General features: G+C 38.8%; 1 protein-coding gene across 3 annotated transcripts in view; it reads left to right on the plus strand.

Annotated features, from left to right (window-relative positions):
* The window catches only part of Fnip2 (folliculin interacting protein 2), a 147715-nt gene that overhangs the window by 91901 nt on the left and 29958 nt on the right, over positions 1–25856 (plus strand). For all 3 annotated transcript variants that reach the window (XM_042668422.1, XM_042668424.1, XM_042668425.1), the window contains 8 exons: positions 1205–1276; positions 2063–2192; positions 9202–9403; positions 9724–9812; positions 13037–13183; positions 13295–13464; positions 21907–23233; positions 24368–24524. In XM_042668422.1, coding sequence (XP_042524356.1) covers positions 1205–1276; positions 2063–2192; positions 9202–9403; positions 9724–9812; positions 13037–13183; positions 13295–13464; positions 21907–23233; positions 24368–24524 — 2294 coding nt within the window. The remainder of the gene's footprint in view (positions 1–1204; positions 1277–2062; positions 2193–9201; positions 9404–9723; positions 9813–13036; positions 13184–13294; positions 13465–21906; positions 23234–24367; positions 24525–25856) is intronic.

Raw genomic sequence — 25856 nt, forward strand, 5'->3', positions numbered from 1 at the left:
GTGGAAAAATCTACTTGTGCTTCTCTAGAAACCCAAGGGGCTCTCGGGATAAGAGATATTAGTTTTAAATGTATGTTTTGAAATGTCTGCCCCTAAATTTTTATTGTGAACAGCTCTGTTAATACCACAGTATAAGCTGATTTTGATCTGAAATGAGCCCTTAGTGTTTCTAAGAGGATTATTTTTTCCTGACTTTTCTGAGCAGCTGCTGCTGCTGTGAACTCTTTTCCTTTACTACAGTGTCCATTATACGTTTATCCACTTTCATCATTACATGCATGGAGTTTCTCTAAAAGTTATTCTTCTGTAAAAGAGCATGGGAGGTATATCTGTTTATCGATCTATCTCTTTCTGTCTCTTTTATTTAAGTAATAAGTACAATTTCTAGGTTCCTAATAGGTATAGTCATCTTGGTGTTTGGGTATTTTCTGAGATTTAACTGGCTTTACCAGCTAAAACTAGCAAACATTAACAAGTTGGGGATCTTCATTACTAATTTAAGGTTGTTAGTATGACAAATGTCTTTTATTTGTCAAGCTTTGTAGACGGAAATAGGTTGAGCGCCATAGTTATCTGACACTGTAATGAAACTGATGCCCTCCCAGCTTCTTACAGTGAGGCTACATGTTTATATCCATAGAGTTGTGAAAATAAGCATGCTTTAAAAGACATTGGCAACTTTCTGACAGGACTCTGGACTTCTTGTGTGGTATAAAAATCAATAGAGAAACTTTTCATCTATCTTCCAGCTCAGTAAATATACAGCTTAATTCAATCTAAAGCCTTCCTAGAAAACTATGATACTTAGGCATGAATTTTCAAAATTCATGAGTTTTTCCTATTAACTGTATAGTACTATTTTATATGGCATATATGGGAAACAAGTGGAGGAAGAAATGCTTGAAATGAATATAAATATTTTCTATCTGCCAAGAGGAGAGTCACAAGCACAGAAACATTTTTTGCGTGTATGAAATATTCTCTTTCAAGAGTTGAATATCATTCAAAAATGTCTATGTGCTCCAGTAGAACAAAGACAGATTCTTTTGTTTCCTTCTTTCTCTAATCCTTTTTTATGTATTTAATTTAAACTTAGTCCAAATAACTAATCTCCTTTGAAGTATGAAAATTAACTGTGGCTTTAAAAACATATCTCTTATTTTGGAAAGCCTAGTAACATGTTTTCCTTGTACTTGTATCTTAGCACATAGCACACCAGTTGATATGCCAAGCAGAGGACAGAATGAAGACAGGGACAGTGGCATTGCTCGATCAGGTATTTCTTCATACTTGTTTAACTAATACTGCAGGCCATCCACTTATGTGTAGAATTGAGAAAGGAGAAAATAGGTAAGTATCTGTGTATCTGTGTCTCTGTCTCTGTGTCTCTGTCTCTGTCCTCTCTCTTCTCTCTCCTATCCTTCTCTCTCTTCTCTCTCTTATCGTTCTTTTCCCTTTGCCCCTCTTTTCTCCTCCCTTCTCTTCCCCTCCTTTTCCCTTTCCTCTTTCTTTCCTCTCTCCTCCTGTCTTTCCCCTTCTCTCCCTTCCCCACCACTAATTTCTATGCAGAAATCTATATGAGAAAAATTGGAGTTTCACTCTATGTTGATCTAACTGATAGAACCTTACCTATGTTTCTTTTTCATATATTTACTTCATAAATATAGCATAAAATTTACTACTGTGTTTGTGTGTGTATGTTGTATGTATGTACACCAGTCTTGGGGACTTGGGGTGCTGTCCTTGAACTTTTTTGCTCAAGGCTTGTGCTCTACTACTTGAACCACATCTCTCCTGGGTTTTTTGTTGTTGTTGTTTTTTGTTTTTGTTTTTTTTTGTTTGATGGTAAGAGATTCTCAAGGACTTTTCTGCCTGTGTTAGCTTTGAACCTCAATCCTCAGATCTCAGCTTCCTGAGTAAACTAAGATTACAAATATGTGACGTTGGCATCCAGAATCACATAACCACTTCTAATGTAGACTTCAATAGTACTAAATATATTCATAATGTCATACACATGTAGTTACATAGACTTACTTATACTTTTAAATTTTCTTTGCAGCCTCACTAAGCAGCCTTTTGATCACACCTTTCCCCTCTCCAAGCTCCTCTACATCCTCTTCAAGCAGTTATCAGCGCCGCTGGCTTCGAAGTCAGACAACAAGTTTGGAAAATGGCATCATTCCAAGGAGGTGAGTTGCAAATTTCCTCTTGCTAAGGAAAGTACTAGTTTAGGCAGTTTAATGTACTTAGAGTAACCATCCATGCCTGTTGTCAACGGAAAAAGAACTGATCCTGTGTTTAGCTTCAGCTTAGCCTGAAAACTTACCAGTTAGAACTTCAAAAGAGGGAATGAATTAAAACAGAAACGTTGAGTAATACTTAGGTAGTTGTACCATGTGTGCAGTAGACTTGATGTTAAAATGCACATACTATCTTTTAAATCTGGATACCTTTCAGATGTAGCTCTGTTAGTTAGGAGAAGTAAAACAAATCTCTTCTTTGGTTTCCCTGTGCTACTTGAAAATATATGACAAATATATAACATATGTTATATATTTTTCTGATTGTATTAGGAGCATATTCTCTTTGTATAACTTAAAATTTTAAACTAAACAAATATCAATATGAGCATAGAGACACATTAAGGTATTTTATACCCTCGTTTCAGTTGATTTTCCAATCTGAAGTTTATGTGTGATGTTAACACCAGTACCTTCCAAGGGTTTGAGTTATTCCAAGGAAATGAGTTATTAGGTTTACTAGTAATCACAATGTATAAGGATCTGTAAAGATGTAAAGATGGTTCAGTTATGTTTTGGACTTACATAGTTGGTAGACTATTAGGGAAGATACAAGTAATGGCACAGTTAGATGTGAATTGTAAGATGGTGAAGGGAAGAGCAAGATAGAAAGAAAAATTGACAGTGATAGTTCACTGGGCTGCTTGCTTATTTGGTTGGTGGACTTGGAGTGGAATGATTGAGAATTTTGAATCTAATATGACAACAAATCCCAGCTCTTCCCCTCTTTCATTGTGTGATGAAAATTATTATGTGGATTCTATGTGTTGTTTCCTCATCTTCATCAGGATAATGTGATAAAGCAAATCCTGTGACTAGCAAGAATACGGGTATAGTTGACAAAATTGGCCAAGAAGATACTATTGGTATAATTATTACTTGAGTTGGCACTACCACCATCCAGTTGGTATTATGACAACCTCTATGATAACAGACAGATCTGGAAACTTTTTGCTTTAGACATCTCTACTATAAATATGCTTTGAATTGCTTCAGGTTTGCATCAAAAGTAGACTGTGGCCTTTCTCAAACTCCTGAAAATTTTCAGAATTTTAACTTGAACAGAGACCTGGCCATTGGGAACTAATGGATCTCTTATGAGCTACCTAAATTATTATTTTATATTTATAAAGCCTGGAAAGCCAGGCATGCAGAGGCTCACACCTGTAATCTCAGCTACTCAGGAGGTGGAGATAAAGATTGAGGATCAAGGCTAGCACAAGCAAAAACTTAACAAGACCCCATCTTAACTAAAAGCCAGGTATGTGATTCATGCCTGTGATCCCAGTTAAGTGGGTGGATGTAAGTAGGAAAATTATGGTCTGAGGCCAGCCCTCAGAAGACCCTACCTGAAAAGCAACAAAACCTGAAAAGTACCTAAAGCCAAAAATGGAGTGAGCACATGGATCAAGTGATAGAACACCTAGCAAGTGTAAGGCCCTAAATTCAAACTCCCACTATTGCTCTCTCTACCTCTAAAAAAATCCTGGGAATGCACTCAGGACTGGTTACATAATTTATGGGGCCAGGACAAAATGAGAAGGCCAGGCCCTTTGCTCATAAAGCAGCAAAAATGCTACTAAAGAAAACAAAGGAGGGGGTAACAATGCTTGATAGGAAATGTACTCATTACCTTACTCATGCAACTGTTACTCCTCTGTACTTTACAATAAAAATTAAAAAAAAATATAATATGTAAGGCTTTGTCTAAAAATAACAGTTCTGGTATTTTAAATAACAGTAGCAAATATGGACCAGCATAAGGTTTTTTTGAGGCCTTCCTAAAGATTCATTTGTTACATTATTAAAATTTACACTTAAAACTGGGAAAAAAATTGAGGGAAGAGGTGACACTGTTCAAAAAGAAATAGCTTGGCGCTGGTGGCTCACACCTGTAATCCTAACTCCTTAGGAGATTGAGATCTGAGGATTACCGCTCAAAGCCAGCCTAAGGAAAGGCCATGAGACTTATCTCCAATAAACCACTAGAAAACCGGAAGTGGTGCTGTGGCTCAAGCCGTAGAGTGCTAGCTTTGAGCTGAAGAGCTGAGGGACAGAGGTCAAGCCCCACAACTGACAAATAAATAAATAAATAAACTCATTACCTGACATATAACTGTAACCCCTTGGTATATCAAGAAACAAGCAAAAAATAAAATAAAATTTATACTTTTAGCAGGTTGCTTTTCAGTCCATACTAAGAACAATGTTAGTTGCTCCTAACAACTTCAAAGTGGCCAATACTTTTTTATAATTTTTTACTTAGATATTTATCTTTCTACCAATTCAGAGTCCAGTATTAGGGGAGCTTTATGAACTATGAAGATTATTGGGATAAATTTCTGATAGAGTAGAAATTTCAGTACACCTGATCAGATGGTTCTTATGGGATAGTTTCTCCCAAAGGATTTTGGTTTTTATAAAGATCCGTTTTGTATAAGTCTGACTTTCATTTTAGATGAGTATAAATTTTAATATATGGCTAATTAATGTTTTCTTGACATTTCTTGTAATTTCTGAATATCTTAAAAACTAAAAAGTGTCCACATGAGTTTTATAATTAAGAATGCCTGCTAATGTGTTATATCATTGATTCTATCACATTCTTCAAATATGTGAAAATTTTCATTGCAAAATGGTCTTCATTAGTAGTAATAATTTGGTCACCTAAAGAATCTTTGGATGGGGCTGGGAAGGTGGCTCAGTGGTAGAGCACTTGCTTGCATGCATGAGGCCCTGGGTTCGATTCCTCAGCACCACATAAGCAAAAAGAAAAAAAGCTGGAAGTGGTGCTGTGGCTCAAGTGGTAGAGTGCTAGCCTTGAGCTGAAGAGCTGAGGGACAGCGCCCAGGCCCAGAGTTCAGGCCCCATGACCGGACTTTCCCCCCCCCCCCCTCCCCAAAAAAAAAAAAAAAAAAAGAATCTTCAGATGGAAACTTTTCTTATTACAGCAATCTTTTCACTTAATTATTTATTTCTTTTTTTTCTATATCTTCTTTAGCATCAATTAATTGTACAAGGGTGTTTCATTTGGCATGTAGATATATGCATACAATGTTTCTTGATCAGACTCTCCTCTTCCATTACTTTCCTCATTCTCCTCTGCCATTTTCACACATGAACTTAAAGTATTTTGACCACATTTACTCTCCTTTATCCTTGGTTTGCCTTCCTTCTCCTATTACCCACTTCTGACATTCTTTTTTCTTCAAGATTCAAAGGAGTCTCATAGTGGTATTTCGCACATGCATATACAGTATTTTCTATATCACTACATGTGATTATTTGCTTTTTTAAGGAGCAGAACTGGGGTTTGAACTCTAGTCCTTGTATTGCCTGTTCCGTAGACACCATCCCAGCAGACACCAGGATGTTAAATGAAGTCTCCATGTACACTGTCCACTCATACTTCCTGCACCCAGTCATAACTCTTACAAGGATCTAGGATTCCCACATTATAATTTCTGGGCAAGTATTCTACAACTTGAGCCATACTGCTAGCCCATAAAATTTGCTATGTAATGTTTATTTTAGCAATGTTTAAAACCAGAGATAATTAACTGTTTGATGAATTCTAGTAACTCCCTGACATACTTTGTTGTGGTGTTCATGTAAAGGTTTTTTAATTTGTGATAATGTGCTTGGGCTTAGGTCAGAAAGTAAAATATTTTTGTAGATGCAATGAGCATAGCTCTATGGAGAAGCAGGCCTTTGACTGCTGTTCTTGTTGGAGTCCCTCCCTCCCCTCTCATCCTTGTCCCACAATATGGCCATTGCTGATGTTTTAGCAGTCAAAGCCATTAGTTTGGGTCCAAGCCCCAGCCTTGCTACCCTGGGGGATCAAGCACCCTAGCCTTCCCTAGACAGCAGGCTTATATCTAACTACCAGGCAAGTTGTTGATGTCAGAGTTACATGCTCTATTCATGTACTAGCTGCCCCCTTATGTCTTTACTGCTTGCATACATTTGCATTGTTCCATTAGACTTTAACAACATAAGATCAAAGATAAAATTGTTAGAGGGGTCCCAAGTGGCAGTCACAGGACAATGTACTAAGCCTGGGGGTGTGGGGGGGATCCTTAGAGCAGTGTTCAATGACCATGATGCCAGTCCTTACAGCAGTACTGTTTAAAACTTGTATATTTGTGATTGGCACCTTTTATTTAGCCTATAACTACACTTGTTCTTTTTAACATTTGTATTAGCATACATTAATTGTACAGTATATGTATATATATGTGTATATATATATACATATATATATGTGTATATATATATATATATATATAAATGATTCATTGTGAGATGTGTGTCTGTATACACATACATGTATGTATATAATATAATTTGGTGACTAGTGTTTTCAATTGGTTTGAGACTGGTCTTGAATATAAATTCTCTTGTCATCATGCCTAGATGAAAAGTACTTACCTTTTTCATATGCACATATATTACATTTTCATATATTTTAATTAGAATAACTCCTTCTATTGCTTGCTCTTTTCTGGTCTCCCTACCCCTGTACTTAAGAGCTTTCAATAATTTTTGTTGTTGTTATTTTTGGTTAATTGGAGATAAGCATCTGGTATGGAACAGAGATCCTCAGACCTCTGTCTCCTGAGTAGCTAGGATTACAGGTGGGAGCCATTCAGACTCTGCTGTTTTCTTAGTTTTTGTTTTTGTTTTTTATGATTATCATTCTGACTAGGGTAAGATAGAATCTTAATGTAGTTGTGATTTGCATTTCCTTTCTAACTGTGAATATTGAATAGTTCTTCATGTATCCATCAGTCATACGTACTTCTAAGAACTGTTCAGTTCATTTGCCCATATATCCAATAGGGTTATTTGTTTATTTATTGTTTAATTTTTTGAGCTCTGTATATTTTGGATATCAATCCTTTATCTGTTGAATAGCTGGTGACAATTAAAAATCAGTTTGTTATGGTAGCAATACAAAGACAGTGATCAAAATATTGATTACTGTAATGATCAACTTTTTGAAATATCATAGCTTAAAATCCTAGCTATCAGGAATCTGAGATCTAAAGATTGAAGTTTGAAGCTAGCCCTGGCAGACAAATCTGTGAGATTCTTATCTCTAATTAGTCACCAAAAGGCTGGAAGTGGAAGTGCAGCTTAAATGGTAGATAGAGCACCCGTGGTGAGCAGTAAAAGCCAAGCAAGAGTTCAAGTCCCTGAGTTCAAGCCCTGCTACCATCACAATTAAAAGCAATTATTCTTGCTTCTGGCTTAGAGAAAATGTAAGCATTTGTCATCTTGAAGTACTTATATATAAATGGGTATCCGTAAGTGTAAAAAAACCCTATTTGATTTCTTTAGAAGGAATAACCTTGACTTTTGTGAGTGTTATCTATAGTGTTTGCTAGCTTGAAGCCTATCATAATGCATCAGGTGTCATGAGCAGCAGCAGATAGATCAGGTACTAGCCAGAGTCTAGTTATATTCACTGTCCAGCAGATGAGCCTAGACTAACAGGCAGAAACCCTGGTTTGTAACTCCAGCACTCTTATTGAAAAAAAAAAACAAAAACTTTCTGTTCCCAGGGCAACTGAATAAGCACAATGCCTTAGTTTCTTCATTTGCAAAATAGCCTATGTACCTTACCTGGTGGCTTGAAGTAAACACATTCTCTAATGTCTTTTTATTGTAGAAAAATACTTATAAGCCTGGTGTTTGTTTTCACATTTGTAACCCTAGTTCCATAGAGAGACTGAGAGGATCAATTAATATGAGTTGAGGCCAGTCTAGTAGGCAGAAAAGTTCATAAGACTCCATCTCCACAGAGGGAAATTGGACAGAGTGGAATATGCCTGGAATCTCAGCAATTCTGGGAGCTTAAAAGTAGGTGGAACCCTCACCTTGGAGGGGAGAGAGAGAGAGAGAGACAGACAGACAGACAGACACCGTACCCTAAATCTAACCAGTGGAAGATATGGCTCAACACTATCTCACTGACCTAGCAAGTACAAAGTGCTGAGTACAAACCTCCATTACTGCAAAACTAAGAAGGAAGGGGAGATTATTCCAGTTTTCAAAATTGATGTCAGCCTACAACATGAAGCTCAGTTGTTTTAGACTTCAGGAATGTATTGAAGCAAGTTAGAGCTGGCCCCTTTATTATAGCCATGGAAATTTTGCAGAAATTCAGTAGATGGCACTCTCTGCTATTTTAGAATTGATGACAGAATTGTCTGTTATTCATAGAACAGAGATGAAGATGGTGAATAAGGCTGCATAGAGCCCAATGCTTATACAGTATGTAGTATGTTTATTGAAGATTATGTTGAACAGAAGAGAGGTGAGTCTTTCTGCTTGAGGGATTTTCCAGAGAGCGCAGTAGCTCACATGGTTTCAACCTGAGCATTTAGAGGAATAGCTTTGCCCAATGGTTTTAATAACCTTAGGAAAGTTAGCCTGAGAATATATACAAATATTCAAATAGAATATCTGTGTTAAACAGAATACCATATGAGATCTTTCCTCTCCTGACATTTCATCAGTTGTTATCTGTTAACCAAAACAAAAGACTTAAAAAAAAAAAAACTTCTGAATAAACAGGTATCTTACAACCCATCTAAAACCCACCAATGTGGTATATAATAACCTGGGGAAAAGGAGGAGAATCTAACAAGAGGATATTTAATTATTTTTATTCAATTTCTTTTTATGTTAAGATAAAAATGTGTGACAAGTGGATGTTAGTGTTTTTTTATAATGGAGATTCACAGAAGAGAATGAATTGGGGATAGATGAATTTTTAAGTCAAGGCTCTGAATCTTCTGAATTAGCTTTCTTTGTCATCCTTTGATGTGACAGTTTACCTTCAGTGTATCTCATTAATGTAGGCAAACTTTCAATCTTACTTTTCTTTTAGATTGACTGATGATACATTTAGTTTGGCTGAAGAAACCTGTAATTCAAATCCAGCCATGGTTAGGAGGAAAAAAATTGCCATCAGCATCATCTTTTCCCTGTGTGAGAAAGAAGAAGCACAACGGAACTTCCAGGACTTCTTTTTTTCTCATTTCCCCCTGTTTGAATCTCACATGAACAGACTGAAAAGTGCAATTGAAAAGGTACTAATGATTATATCCACTGTCAAGTACAGGTGATTGTGGGACTTTAAAAATGATGAGTCTCTGACTATGTGTCAGATTACTTTCCTAAGGAAGTTAAATCATCCCCACTAGTGATGGATCCTGAAGATCTTTGGTGCTATATATCAAGATACTTGCTGCTTTAGAAAAGGAAATTTCTGCTTTCTGCTGAATGAGAGCATTATTAGTTTGAGAGCTTTTAATTGATCATAGTATCAATTTTTATTGAGGCTAAGTAGGTAAGTTATAAAGGAATTTCTTCTCAGGGAGTAATTTGGCACACTTTCTCTCCCATTAAGGTCATGATCTCCTGTAGGAAGATAGCAGAATCAGGTCTACGCGTCCAGTTTTATGTCAGCCGCCTGATGGAGGCTCTGGGAGAATTCAGGTAAAGTACAAGGTTTGGAAAACCTAATGGGAAATTGATAAGCAGCATAACTAGCGTTAGCTGTGGATTTTAATGTTGCAGAGAAACTCTTTACACAACTGGGAGACTGACAGTTATTAGTCATTTTAGTGCCTTTACGCTTCAAGATTAAAAACATACCAAATGGCACAAAACATGTGAATAATCTAACACTAAAAAATATCAGTATGGTAAACAGTATTTTATATGATTCTTCTAGCAGAATGAATGGAAAAAATTAATAGGTATGTCTATAAGTCTATCACACAAAAACTCTAGGGGAAAACACTACTTACCCCATCTGACAGGTGGAAACTTGTGTTCAGAGGTGGTTTTCTATCAAAGTACACATGGACATGTGATGTGTGTCACCAAGACCTATATTCCAGTTGCTGGGACAGTCCTAGTTCACATCCAGTGCCTTCCTGTAAGTGTCCTTGTCTAAATATGAAGTCCTCTGATGATTGCTTTCCTGTGTTGTGTCTCCCTGGAGAGTTTCTAACAGATAATCTTTGGAAACTGGTTTTCTAGAGTCCTTGTTCCTGGTGTCTGGGTAGAAAGGTAATCTACTCTGGGTAGCAGGTGGGAATCTATTGAGTCAAACTATTAATTTACAGACAGGGAAAAAGTATTTTATAGCTGAGAAAATATTAGAACATTTTTGTGATGCTTATGGTATATCTATAATGCTAATTCGAGCAAAATCACTACTCTTTTTCTGAATTCTGGGCTATATGTAAAATATTGTGACAATAGTAAGACTTACATATTTGTGAACTATTATGAAAGTGTGTGTGTGTGTGTGTGTGTGTGTGTGTGTGTGCGCGCGCGCGCGCGCGCGCGCTGGGCCTGGGACTTGAACTCAGAGTCTGGGCTGCTCAAGGATAGCTCTCTACCACTTGAGCTATAGCTCCATTTCCTACTTTTTCATGGTTAATTGAGAAGAGTCCCAGAGTTTTCTACCCAGACTGGCTTTGAACCATGATCCTCACATCTCAACCTCCTATGTAGCTAGGATTACAGGTGGGAGCCACTAGCACCTGGCTGAAGTTGCACTTATTGATGGCAATTTGATAATTAGAAAACTGTTCATACTTTATGTGGGCAGTGCTGAATTTATTTCTCTGCAATTGTCAGACTCAAAACTAGTTTTTGTTTTAGAGTACAGGTGCTACTTTAATGAAAGAATTTTTCAGGGGTCAAGAAACTGAATATACAGAACCAGAAATTTGTACCAAGTCTATCTTTTTCAGAAATGGTGACAAGATTAAGTGCTAACATTCAGAGACTTTAGTTTTAGTAAGTGAATCCCAGTACTGTGTAATTGTAACTTGTCATTGCAGCCTAACTTGGCAACCACTGCTCTTTTTGCCAGGATGGGTTTCTGTTCTTTCCCAATTCTTTCATACATGAAGTTAGCAGTCAAATTGGAATGTGTTTCATCGCTCCTGATTTGGGAAAAGTAAATGCATTTTTTTTTTTTTTTGGGTCTGGTCGTGGGGCCTGAACTCTGGGCCTGGGCGCTGTCCCTCAGCTCTTCAGCTCAAGGCTAGCGCTCTACCACTTGAGCCACAGCCCCACTTCCGGCTTTTTCTTTTTGCTTATGTGGTGCTGAGGAATTGAACCCAGGGCCTCAGGCATGCAAGGCAATCGCTTTACCACTGAGCCACCTTCCCAGCCCCAAATTTAAATTTTTTTTTTTTGGGTCCGGTCGTGGGGCCTGAACTCTGGGCCTGGGCGCTGCCCCTCAGCTCTTCAGCTCAAGGCTAGCGCTCTACCACTTGAGCCACAGCACCACTTCCGGCTTTTTTCTTTTTGCTTATGTGGTGCTGAGGAATTGAACCCAGGGCCTCAGGCATGCAAGGCAAGCGCTCTACCACTGAGCCACCTTCCCAGCCAAGTAAATGCATTATAAATTCAGAGTTACTCTCCTGACTGCTTCCACCTCTTGAATGCTGAAATTATACTTTGGAATCTTGTTCTCTCCCTGGACTGCTTTACTATAATAATGGTGTGTGGAGGCTGGGAAGGTGGCTCAGTGGTGAGTGCCTGCCTTGCATGCATGAGGCTCTGGGTTTGATTCCTTAGCACCACATAAGCAGAAAAAGCTGTAAGTGGTGCTGTGGCTCAAGTGGTACAGTGCTAGCCTTGAGCTGAAAAGCTGAGGGACAGTGCCCAAGCCCAGAGTTCAGGCCCTATGACTGACCCCCCCACTTCCCCTCCCCCAAAAGAAGGTGTGTGGCACCAATGGCTCAAGTCCAGGCAGAGAAAGTTCTGTGGATTCCCTCTCCAAAATAACCAGCAAAAATCAGGGCTGGAAATGTGGCTCAAGTGATAGAATACCTGCTTAATTAGTATGAGTCCGTGACTTTTCAAAACCTGATGCCACCAAAAAAAAGAACCACCCCCAAATCCAACATACATACATACATACATGTGTGTGTGTGTGTGTATATGAAATAACAAAAGCATGTAGTTGGTTTTTGTTTTTGTTTTTGTTTTGGTCGGTTGTAGAGCCTGAACTCTGGACCTGGACTCTGTCCCTCAGCTCTTCAACTCAAGGCTAGTGCTCTACCACTTAAGCCACAGTGCCACTTCCAGCTTTTTCTTATGTGGTACTGAGGAATCAAATCCAGAGCCTCATGCATGCAAAGCAAGTAATTCTACCATTGAGCCACCTTCTTGGCCCAAAACCATGTAGGTTTTAATGAAAAATATACATTACAACCACTTAAAACTTAAGTTGTAAATTCTGGCAAAGAACATTGTGAATATTTATTGGTGCCGACACTGGGGCTTGAATTCAGAGCCTCACACTCTTGCTTAGCTTTTTTGCTCAAGGGTAGGGCTTCACTATTTGAGCCACCCCTTCACTTCTGGCTTTTTGCTGGTTAGTTGGAGATAAGAGTTTCTGAAAATTTTGTCTATCTGGGCTGGCCTCAAATCTCAATCCTCAGATTTTACCCTCTTGAGGAACTAGGATTACGGATGTAAATTTTGTATACGAACTGGTGTACTAGGCCATCTACCCAAGCCATAATTTTTTAATTAATGTTTTTATATTAAAGATGGCAATATTTTTTGGTAATGGATATTTGTCAAAAATTCTCTAATTAGTAATTGTCCTGTAAAAGCAGCCATAAACAATATGTAAATTGCTATACTAAGATTAAATATTGTTTATGTATCCCTTCTATCTTCTCTAGAGGGACTATCTGGAATTTATATTCTGTTCCAAGGATAGCTGAACCAGTGTGGCTTACCATGATGTCAAGCACTTTGGAAAAAAACCACCTGTGCCAGCGCTTTCTCAAGGAATTTACAATTTTGATAGAACAAATCAACAAGAACCAGTAAGCTTCAACTCTCTGGAAACACCTGTGCAGATTCCATAGCTAGTGCATGTACTATATAGGACATGGATTATTCTGTTGAATGATCTGTTTTATTCCATTTCTCCCAAGGTTTTTTGCTGCCTTGCTGACTGCAGTGTTAACCTACCACCTGGCCTGGGTACCAACCGTCATGCCTGTTGACCACCCTCCCATTAAAGCTTTCTCAGAGAAGCGCACCTCTCAGTCAGTGAACATGTTGGCCAAAACACATCCTTATAATCCTCTCTGGGCACAGCTAGGTTAGTACCTAAGTTAACTGTTCAGAAACTAAATTGGACAAAATGGCAAAATGCTAGATTTTGTAGCTATATTGGCTATCCAACCCAGTTATTCAGGGATTGTTCCTCAGCAAGCAGGAAAGGAGGTTGATGGCAGTTTGTAGTTGTCAGAAGAACTACTAACATTTCTCTCTTTTCCCCTCTACAGCAGCTTTGTTATACTCTTATAAAGCAGTGTAACTAAGTGTAAATAGCATAGTGGCTATTTACTCTGGAACTACTTAGACTTTGGGCCCGAAAATTCTTTTGGCTGATGAAGCAGGTAGAAAGAGTTGTTTTAGGCATTGTAGGATGTTCAGCAGCAACCTTGGCCTCCACTCACTAGATGCAGTAAGTAACCCACTCTGCCCCAAATTGTAACAATCAGAAATGTCTCCAGACATTGTCAAATGTTCCCCAGGGACAGGGGCAACATAATAAACTCGGTGACATCTTTAGCCCTAGAGGATGTCTTGAATGGGGAAAAAGAAGACAAAAAAAAAAATGACAGTGCAATCTTACCATCTTTCTCACTAGCATAAATCCAAAGTTTTCTATGTTCTTGCATTCTTGTGATTAGTGGTGGAAATTACTTCTTCATTTATGTAGAGATAAAAATTGAGTGCTTTGTTGTGATTGGTTATAGAATTTGGGTTGTGTATCTGGATTCAGGTGATAGAGAAGTGTGCTTTAGAACTTCACATTCATCAAACATTAAAATGACAAAATAAAACTCATGCCATATTCTGTCCCTCACCTGTGCTACATTCCAAGAAGTAGAGTTGTGTAACACAAGCTGCTTATTCTCATGAAGCCAGCTGCCTCATGGACAAGGTGGATCCCTATTCATGTGATTTCAAAACATCTTGATTACTGCTTTCATGGGATAGGGGTATGCAAGGGAATACAAGACAGAAGATAACATGTAGGTTTAAAAAAAAAAAATGATGGGCCTACTCTGGATCCCAGATTCTATGGGCAAGTTATTTAACCTTAGAGTTAGAATTCACTTCTCTTTTTTGGTACCGGGGATGGAATCTAGGGCCTTTCAGGTGCAACATAAATGCTCTGAACTGAGCTACCATACCTGTTTTTGTACTTGTCAAATAAGATGGTTGAGCTGGGCGCCAGTGTTTCATGCCTGTTATCCTAGCTACTCAGGAGACTGAGATCTGAGGATCATGGTTCGAAGCCAACCTGGGCAGGAACATCCGTGAGACTTTACCTCCAGTTAATGACTAGAAAACCAGAAGTGGTGCTGTGGCTCAAGTGGTAGAGTGCTTGCCTTGAGCTGAAGAGCTCAGGGACAGCGCCCAGGCCCAGAGTTCAAGCCCCATAACTTACCAAAAAAAAGGTAGTGATAAGACTTCATGATTATTGTGGGATAAAATCATTTATATAAAACCACTTCTGTTAGGAGATGCTAGTGCTGAAAATATATATTAAAGGTACTTAGGGTGAATGTGGGGAGAGATGGGATCTTCTATGGAAGTTTACTTTAGTAAATGTTCAGACTGAGAAAGATTATTCCAGTCTTAGTAATAGCATGTTTTAATAACTATAACAAAAGCGGACGCTATGAGCCAAACACTGTTTTAAGTGCTTCTTAAACACACCAGTTTTATATGGCAATTTTACACACCTGCTGATGTGTGAGTCACTGATGGGTGATGCATTGCATACTAATGAGTGGTAAACTTTCTTACTCTTACCCTATTGTCTTTACTCTTTAGCTTTTAAGATACCTTCTTGTGTTTGTACCCTGGGTCATAAAATGTGAAAGAGAAATATGTAAGGCAATAATAGGTTTTGTTTTAGATGAAGCAACTGAAGAATTTATGGGTTGTAAAACCATTTTAAACCCAACAACCGGTAAACTCACCTATAATCGTAGCTACTCAAAAGGCTGAGATCTGAGGATTGTGGTTCAGAGCTGGCCCAACAAGACACATCTGAATCTCCAATTAAATGTCAAAAGCCAAAAGTGGAGATGTGGCTCAAGTGACTGAATGCCAGCTTTGAGCAAAACAGCTAAGCATGAACATGAGCCCCTGAATTCAAGCCCAGTACCTGCATCAATAAATAAATAAATTTAAGTATAATACTTCATTTTTATTTTTTTTTTTATTTTGTCAGTCCTGGGACTTGAACTCAGGGCATGGGCACTGTCTCTGAACTTTTTTTCTTTTTTTTTTGTCGGTCGTGGGGCTTGAACTCTGGGCCTGGGCGCTGTCCCTCAGCTCTTCAGCTCAAGGCGAGCGCTCTACCACTTGAGCTACAGCGCCACTTCCGGTTTTCTGGCAGTTTATTGGAGATAGGAGTCTCACGGTCTCTCCTGCCCAGGCTGGCTTTGAACTGTGATCCTCAGATCTCAGCCTCTTGAGTAGCTAGGATTACAGGCGTGAGCCACCAGCGCCCAGCTCTGAACTTTTTTTTTTTTTGCTCAAAGTTAGCACTGTACCACTTGAGCCACAGCACCACTTCTGGCTTTTTTTTTTTCTATTGTCCAGAGGAATCTAACCCAGGGCTGCATGCATGCTAGGCAAGCATTCTACCACTAAGCCACATTCCTAGCCCCATAGTTTATTTTATAATACTTCATACAAAATGAGCACAGAGCTCAGAAAGACCTTGGAACATGCCTGTCTCACTCAACTCTTCCTGAAGACATACAATGTCGTTGTTTCTTAACAATGATCTTGAAAATGTAGTATCAAGTGCGGAAAGTAAGTAGGTTGGATATTAGGGAATCAGGATCTTACACTGCCAGTTTATCAATAACAATGCTAATTAAGCAGTGTGCATTTAATTAGATACATGTGTTTATAATTGGGCATGCTTTTCATTTGAAATTTAGCTAATTGGGAGCCATTAATTCTCTATGTTTAGCACTACAAGGCAAAATCCCTTCCTATGGGCTCACAATTATTCTTTCCTTCTTCATTGAAGACCATATATCACTGAAGGAAGCCCTTGCTTCCCCAAACAATTAAGCTGGGGCTTAGCTGCTAAAAGTAATGTGAGGAGGGATGAGGCCCTGGTACAGAGAAGGCATGTGAAAATTTTATAAAGTCAAGTGTAAATGATGGTTGAGTTTCTACCTTTACAAAAATTCAAAGCACTTCCATGATTTGAATTTATTCCTCTCCTCCTTTAAACATTTAACAAATCACAGTAAACAGGAAAATATAAACTACTGGAAATACTTAGGCAAGCTTAACTTTAATCCAGTTTCTTAAGTAATAGAAAAGATTATACTGAGTTATTTCAACGATTTTCCCAAAAGCTCATTAGGAAAATTAGAGTTGTTCTGTCTACCTCTTCAAGGCATCTTAGCCTTCTGGTGAAGGGAGGAAGAAGCTGTAGTTAACCCCTTCATGCTCTCAAGGAATTGCAGTTTAGGACTTGGCAATTGTGCATCCACCTCACACTTGCTCTGTGCACAAGCATTTCCCCAGTGAGGGTCACCACTCACTAGTGTATAATAGGAAGCATAAGTGACTCACACATTAGGTTTTGTAAAATGAATTTTAATAGGTGTGTAAAATTGCAGTATAAATTGTGCTTTTTTATTGTCAAGGTGATATATAGAGGGGTTTCAGTTACATAAATAAGTAAGGTAATGAGTACGTTTCTTGTCAACCTTGTTAACCCTTTCATCAATTTTCTCCTTGTTTCCCTCCTCTCAACGTCACCCCAAGTTGTGCAAATTGTTTTCAACAGATTATCTTGTGTATATCGCTGTTGCATTGGTAATCTCCTTGTCCTTTATCTCCCCATTCTGTTGTTGTTCTTCCCTTCCCTAATCCAGATAAACGTATATACAATAACAGGGTACCAAAATCAAATACAACATAGGATATATCATAGGGGGAAGAACCATAAGGGGAAAAACAAACAAAAAAATGACATAGTACACTAAAAACAGCAACAAAGAAAAACTTCTTGTGTCCATGTCTTGGTGTTCATTTCATTTAGCATCATCTTATATGGCCATATGTACATAGCTCTTGAGTGATTCTGCTCATCTGCTAAGATTATTGCAAATAAGGGACACCATGGGACCTATGTTTCTTAGGGTTTGGCTTGCTTCACTTAATATGATTTTTTCCCCAAATCTTTCCATTTCCTTTAAATTGTGCTTTTTTTGTTGTTGTTTTAATACACAAAGTTTTTTTTTTGGGGTCCAGTAGTGGGGCCTGAACTCTGGGCCTGGGCGCTGTCCCTCAACTCTTCAGCTCAAGGCTAGCGCTCTACCACTTGAGCCACAGCATCACTTCTGGCTTTTTTCTTTTTGCTTATGTGGTGCTGAGGAATCGAACCCAGGGTCTCAGGCATGCAAGGCAAGCGCTCTACCACTGAGCCACCTTCCTAGCCCCTAATACACAAAGTTTGAAACCCACTGAAGTGATGCCACTGATGGAAGAAGTTTCTTGACAATCTCCCTTTGACCTAATAAGTGTTGAGTATTTCTGAAAATAAAAAGCAATTTTTGTCTTCAAAACAGGTTTGGTATCATTGATTTTAGTGTATACAAATAAAAAACCTGAAATTCCTCTATATTTTTTTGAAGTTACAGTTGCATATTTTCAGAATGCAGTGAAATTAGACTATAAATCAGTTAAAAAAATTCCCATCTCAGAAAATGAATAGCCACATTTAAATAACTTAAAAGCTGGGGTTTGTAAAGCAGCATACATACCTAAACAACATTGAAAAGATTAATGTAACCCTCACATAAGGATGTCATTCAAATTTGCGAAGTGTTCTATCTATATTTTTCATTTATATGTCAACTCTGGATTTGAATGATGTGCATTTGCATATATACTTATCTAGATTTGTGTGTATATATATGTATATATGGCATTAAAGTCTAGGTATGTGTATACATGTACATAGATACTCACATACATATATATATATATTCATATACATAGAACTTGATTGTAACTATGAGATTTTTCGGAAGGATGAGAGGGCTTGGGAAGAAAAAAGTGATATAGGTTGAGTAATATGCATTGCTTTCCTGTGTGACAGTGGCATAAGGATTCTCAATGAAAGCTGTTAAACAATAGAAGAACCAACTCTTTGTTTTGTTGATTCTTTCTATAATTTTTTTGGATTCTAATTCATTTAATTCTGATTTAATTTTAATTCTTTCTGTCTACTGGATTGGGGTTTATCTTGCTGCTCTTTTTCAAGGAGGTTCAGACGTCTCATTAAATTGTTGGTTTCAGATCTCTCCAATTTGTTGATGTAGGAACTCAGAGCTATAAACTTGCCCCTAAGTACTGCCTTTGCTGTGTCCCAGAGGAGCTGGTAATTTGTGTGCTCATTTTTGTTGAATATCGTGAACATTTGAATTGCCTTTCTAATCTCTTCCATGACCCACTTGTGATTCAGCAGTGTGTTGTTCAGCCTCCATGTGTTACAGGACTTTCTTTGGTGGCTTTTGATATTGAGTTCTAATTTTATTCCCTTGTGGTCTGAGAGAATGCAGGATATAACTTCAGTGTTTCTGAATTTGGATAAGTTTGCTTTGTGATCTAAAATGTGGTCTATTTTGGAAAATGTTCTATGTGCTGCTGAGAAAAATGTGTAATCTAATGTTGCTAGGTGAAATATTCAGTAGATGTCTGTTAAATCTAGTTGTTCTATGCAGTTGTTTAGATCTGTGGTTTCTCTGTTGAGTTTTTGCTGAGTTAATCTATCTAGTGGGGATAGTGGTGTGTTAAAGTCCCCAACAATTAATGTCCTTGGATCTATGTGAGATTTGAGGGAAAGTAGTATTTCTTGGATGAGTTTGGGTTCTCCATTGTTTCATGAATAGATATTTAGAATTGTAATATCTTCCTGAAGGAGAGATCCCTTAATTAGTATGTAGGGACCTTTTTTTTTTTTAATCTCTTCTCACTAATTTTAATTTGAAGTCTATTTTATCTGATATTAGGATTGCAACTCCCGCCTGTTTATGGGGGCCGTTTGCTTGGTAGATTTTATTCCAGCCTTTCACTTTCAAAATATGTTTGTTTTTATTGGCAAGGTATGAATCTTGAAGGCAGCAGATATAAGGATCTGCAAACATATACTCTTTAAGCTCTTAGCACAATGCCTACTCGGTAATTGTTGACTCTTCATTATAATTGTCATATTGTAATGTTACCATCAGAGTGTCAAATGTATAATCAAATAGAATCAAATGATCAAATATGCAACTTTTTATAGTTTGAGCATTTAGCAATAAAATATTTTGATGGAGAAATTATATTGCTAGATAGCTTGGTGACTCATTTCCTCTTCCACCACTTCTTTTTTGAATTGGATATACTTATAGTATGAGTGTTTTATTGTGGTATTTCTATACATGCATGCAGTGTACTTTTAACAAATTTGCCTCCTGTGCCATATTTTTATCTTTCCTTCCTGGCTCTTTTTCAAAGTGTTTGGTGGGTTTCATTATGCTGTCTCCATACATTTACACACACACACACACACATATTTACACACACACACACACACACACTACATGTCCTTTAAGCCTCTCACCTGTCTCAGTGTCTTCTCCTTTCTCCCCTCCCCTGTCCTGCTGATTCCTTCCTACAAGATTTTTTTTACATTTATGTTTCATTGCCATTAGTTATCATAATTTGAGTTTTGTCCTCCACAAATGAACATGAGCATGTGAATTTGGCTTTTTGAGCTTGGCTTAATTAAGTAGCTTGACCTAAGGAGTTGATCTGTCCATTTTTCTGCAAATGATATACTTTTATTTTTTCTTTGTAATTGAGAATTTGTTTCTCTGTTAAATATATACACATATGTGTGTATGTATACACACACACACACACACACACACACACCATGTTTTCTTTATCTGTCCAGTTGTAAGGCACTTCAGCCACTTCCACAGTTAGGTGTCTTTCCTCTATATTAATTTATACTTCTTTGGAGATATGCTGAAAAGTGGCATGGCAGGCTCATAGATAGACTTATGTTTGGTTTTTTGAGAATAGTCCACGGAATTCCCTGATAGTTATACCAATTTACATATCTGCATATATTGTGTAAGGGTTCCTTTTGTCCCCAAATCCTGCCCATTTGTTGTTGGTCTTCTTCATGATTGCCATTCTGACTCAGGTGAGATAGAATCTTCATGTAGTTTTGATTTGTACTTCCTTTATGTCTATGGATAGTGAAGATTTCTTCATGCATCTATTAGCCATTTGTATTTCTTCTGAGGTATGTCTATTTAATGCATATAGTTATTTAATTGGATTATTTGTTTACAATGTTTAATTTTTTTTGAGCTTGTATGTTCCATTGATTAGTTAATGAAGTTTTACTCCCATTCTGTGGGTTGCTTCTTGAGTCAGGTAATTAACTGCTTGGGTATGCAGAAATTTTTTAATTTGATGCATTCTCTTTTGTCATTTTTTGCTGTTATTTTCTGGGCAGTTGAAGTCCTATTCAGGAAAAAAAAATTACCTGTTACCTAGGTCTTCAAGAGTTTTGCCTATTTCTCCCACCTTGAATGTAGAATTCATGGTCCCTTAGCTTAGATTTTTAGTTTTTGTTTTTGTCAGTTGTGGGGCTTGAACTCAGGGCCTGAGTAATGTCCCTGAGAGATCTTTTGTTCAAGGTTAGCATTCTACCACTGTGAACCACAGTTCCACTTCCGGTTTTTGAGTGATTATTTGGAGATTAAGCGTCTCATGGGGACTTTTTTGCCCAGGCTGGCTTCAAACTGTAATCCTCAGATCTCCACCTCCTGAGAAACTAGGATTACAAGCATGAGTCACCAGCACCTGGCCTTAGCCTAGTTTTTAAATCAAATTGTTAGGCTATAATTAAAAAGATACATATTTTCCTAGTAGAATTTTATGATATAAAGTAAGGAAAATTTCCAGATTCATTATTTATGACTAAGCCGTTTTCATTCTGTAAATCAAACTGGTTCTACTTACTCTCTTCTGGATATTAAGAGGATTCTAAGTAGACCACTTCATTAAGTATCTCAAATTGATTTACTGTACATCACCTTGGAAACCCTTGAGCATCTTCTAAGAAATTCTTGAAATATAGAATGTATTATTTGATGTGGTTATGTACCCAGAGCATTGGCTTTGGCCTTCATGGTCCAGTTTATTGACAGCAGATCTCACAAGCATAGTGAGGAGGCTTTGTACCCAGTACCTTTGCTCCCATTACTCCTTGGGTGGTGAGGTACACCTGGCCAAGTATTTCTAGGATGGCTCTTAGTATCAGCTCTTAGTATAGAGATAAACTGGAGACATCATCCCTGGAAATTTGAAATCAGATGTCTCAGGAAGTGATTTTTGACTGTGAATCCAAGTTAATCAGTTTTGTTAATGTATGCATGCATACTAATCCAGATACTTGGTATCTACCTTTGCCTTCCAGGTGACCTTTATGGAGCCATAGGCTCTCCAGTGAGATTGACTCGTACTGTGGTTGTGGGGAAGCAAAAGGATTTGATCCAGCGCATTCTTTATGTTCTGACCTACTTTCTCCGTTGCTCTGAGCTACAAGAGAACCAGTTGACCTGGAGTGGTAACCACAGTGAAGGTGACCAAGTTTTAAATGGGAGCAAGATTATGACAGCCTTGGAGAAAGGAGAGGTGGAAGAGTCCGAATATGTAGTAGTTACAGTGAGAAATGAGCCTGCTCTTGTACCCCCCATCCTACCACAAGTGATGACTGAGCGGAGGCATCCTGGGCCCACATGGTTAGCTGGGACCTCAGAAAGCATTGATACTAGAGATCTGAGTCCCAAACCTGATAGAGAAGGAATCAAAAAGCCAGAGAAGAATTCTGAGACTTACAGCATAGGATTCCAAGAGCCAGCACTAGACACTTCTTGGAAACCTCAGAGTACATCTTGTGGTGATGAAGAGAATGAACAAGAGGCACTACAAGGCAGCTCTTCAAGATTTCACTGTTGTGAGGTTCTTGGGGCAGGAATGATGAATCAACAAACTGTCCAAGAGCCGTTGAAAGGGGAGATGCTAAAGAAAGAATCAGACCAGCCAACAGCCTGGTCCTGCCCTGACAGATGTTCCTGGAAGGAGCCTCCCATGGGAAAGGTCACTTTCCAAATTGGAAGCTCTGTATCTCCTGAATCTGACTTTGAAAGCCGCACCAAAAAAATGGCAGAAAGGCTAAAAGCCTGTAAACAGTATCCAGAGGGAGCCAGTGCTTTGGCCGAGTCAGCTCAGAACCAGCAGGGCTTTGGGTGCACCTTCAATGCTGGCTTTCAGAGTGTCAGCGTTCCTCAGAACAGGCCTTCTGATGAGAAGGAAGGTGAATCTGACTGGAGATTTACTGAGGACAGAGGCACCAGAACCAGAACCATGGCAGATGCTGTGGGGCTGCTCAGCCAAGCTGTTGGCACACTTGTACCCTCTGAGAGTGCACAGGGAACTGGCAGGAGAACTCTGGAGCAAACAGTAGGTTTGCACTTGAAAAGCAAGGAAAGACCTTCACCAGAGCCTGTTGCAAATACATGTGGACATCAGGATTCTAGCTTCCTGGTTGCTGCAGATGTCCTCTGTGGGGATACCGACAGGAAGGCTGACTTTAGCATGGAAGGAGACATTCCCAGGAACGAAAGCTCTGACAGTGCTCTTGGAGATAGTGATGATGAAGCATGCATTTTAGCCACACTGGGCCTAGCTCACAGTGGTGATAGGACTGATGGGTCCTTGGAAGTGGAGTTGCCTCTGCCAAGGTAACACAGCTGGGCAGGGAAGCAAGGAGAGCTGGGACCCAATACTGTTACTGACCTGACACTTTGACCATGTTAGCTACTGTCGGCCTCTTTATACAGTTTGTTTTGTTTTCCTCTCAAAATATTAGCAATGTTACCAAATCTATACAATTTTTTTTCAGTTTGTCCTTTTCTCATAGGATGTTCACTGGTCTAGTAAGAATGATCTCTCTGAGGGGAGGACTACTGGCTGAATACAGTTATTGGGACATGGTGGTGGTAGTGCTAGGCAGCAGCAGGCTTAATTTTCTTTGATCTTCATGGAGGTATTTCTCAGCTTCTGAGGTCTTGCTTCTGAAGCAGTAAGGCTGTAGCCTTGTCTGCTTGTCTGTAGCCTTATGCTGCAGAGCAGCATAAGGTAGTTAGGAAACAAGACTTCTTAATAATCCATGAGACTCTTTATTGTGATGACTGAAAATCATAACTAGAAAATGTTCTTGTGCTGTTCTACACTGCAGTGGGCACCACCCCTGTCCAGATATGTTACATTCCTAAAGCTAGACTTTTGGCAAGACCCTCTTCCCCAACTTTTTTTTTTTTTGGGGGGGGGGGGGTGGGCAGTCCTGGGCCTTGAGTCTGGATGCGTCCCTGAGCTCCTTTTACTTAAGGCTAACACTATACCACTTGAGCCACAGTGCCACTTCCAGCTTTTTCTGAGTAGTTAGTTGGTAGTAATTAGTTGGAGATAAGGGTCTCATGGACTTTCCTGCCCAGGCTGCCTTAGAACCATTATCCTGAGATCTCAGGCTCCTGAATAGCTAGTATTATAGGCATAAGCCACCAATACTCAGCTCTAACATTTTTTCTTTACTCTTTGACACAAACTGCCTGATAGATGAGGTACAAGAATGAACTCTTAATCATCTATGGAAATGCTTTTTTTCTTAGGTGTCCATTAAAATAAAAACAAAAATAGCTCCCTTTTCCCTAATGTCCTCATTTTTGTTTTCCCACACTACTTACTGGAGACTGGTAGTTAGACCACACTGAAGCTATTTTATATTACTTATATCATTAGGGATTTTATTTCTGTTGTAATATCAGAAGGAAGTATGTCTTGTAACTGTGTATTTAATAGTCCAAATATTGTTTTAGGTCTCACAGCATCAGCAATCCAAATGTAAGAAACTTTGGCCGCTCACTTCTGGCAGGTTACTGTCCTACATACATGCCTGATATGGTGCTTCATGGGACCAGCAGTGATGAGAAACTGAAGCAGTGTCTGATGGCTGATCTGGTTCATACAGTGCATGTAAGTGACCCCATCTTGGAGCCATTGGCTACTGAAAGTGTGATAGCCAAGACTATGGCCAGCAATGGGTGTTCTTACTGAAAACATCTACTTAAGAGATTCCATATGCAGATGTGGGCAGGATAGGGAAACCAACAAGGAAGGGTAAAGTACTGTGAATATACATGGCCAGGATAAGTAAGCAGAGTTAATATGACAGCAAAGTTGTAGAGAAGATATACTGGGAAGAGGGACTGCCTGGATGGAGGGAAAGTAAGTGGGGCAATTGTACATCTGGCTGTCCCATCTCTCCCCTGTCTCTTCTGGTATCTTCCATTGGCCAGTCCCAGTGGGAAGCCTGAGAGCAAGGTCACAGCTAATGTGACTGTATCCTGTTATAATTAAGGTCAGGCTCCTTGGTCACAGAGCAGGATAGGGAAGGGCAAAGAATGGATTTAATGATGAATGGAAGCAGGCAGGCTGGGCAAACTGAATAAATGGCACAGATGGTGGCAATAATATGTCATCACAGGGAGGACCAAAGAGATGTTGTGTATTGTTTGCTTTTTATCCTATCCTTGCAAGTTCCTAAAACTAATTTATTTTAACTGATTTGTCATTAAGTTCATTTTGATGGCTGCATAAAAATGGAAAATTGCCTTGTAGCTGCAGTTAAGTGGTTTTCTGTTATCTGCAGTATGACATGAAATAAGAAGTTAAGAAAATGATGTCAATCTGATGGGCCTGTTAATTGAGCTGCTATTGAGCACATGCAAGAATAGATGTTTTGCATTAGAAATATAGTGTCTTGTGCAATAGGGAAAGTATTTTTGCATTAAGAAAATTGAAATTTGACTTGCTGGCTCCTCACCCAATAAGATTTTTTTTTTTTTTTTTTGTCAGTTGTGGGGCTTGAACTCTGGGCCTGGGCTCTGTCCCTCAGCTCTTCAGTTCAAAGCTAGTGCTCTACCACTTCAGCCACAGCACCACTTCCGGCTTTTACTGTTTATGTGGTGCTGAGGAATCGAACCCAGGGCCTCATGCATGCAAGGCAAGCACTCTATCACTGAGCCACCTTTGCAGCCCAAGGTTTTTTTTTTTTTGCAAGATAGAACAGAAGGTATTGCATGTTACCTTTGGCCTTGAACATGTTCTGTGAAGGCAAAACACACATCACACACACACAGGCTAAGCAGGCTGAGGTAGGAAGAAGAACTCAGCAGGAAAGCAGATGTCCTCATGACCCCTCCATGGGGATGTGAAGAAATGTGAGGTGTTTGGGAGCGGGGGCAAGGCCCATCCACTGTATATTCCTAGTCCCACCCCACTTTGTTATCAGACAGGACACATTCA

This window comes from Dipodomys spectabilis, unplaced genomic scaffold (assembly GCF_019054845.1).
Source record: "Dipodomys spectabilis isolate Male_0828 unplaced genomic scaffold, ASM1905484v1 ptg000436l, whole genome shotgun sequence".
Taxonomy (NCBI): domain Eukaryota; kingdom Metazoa; phylum Chordata; class Mammalia; order Rodentia; family Heteromyidae; genus Dipodomys; species Dipodomys spectabilis.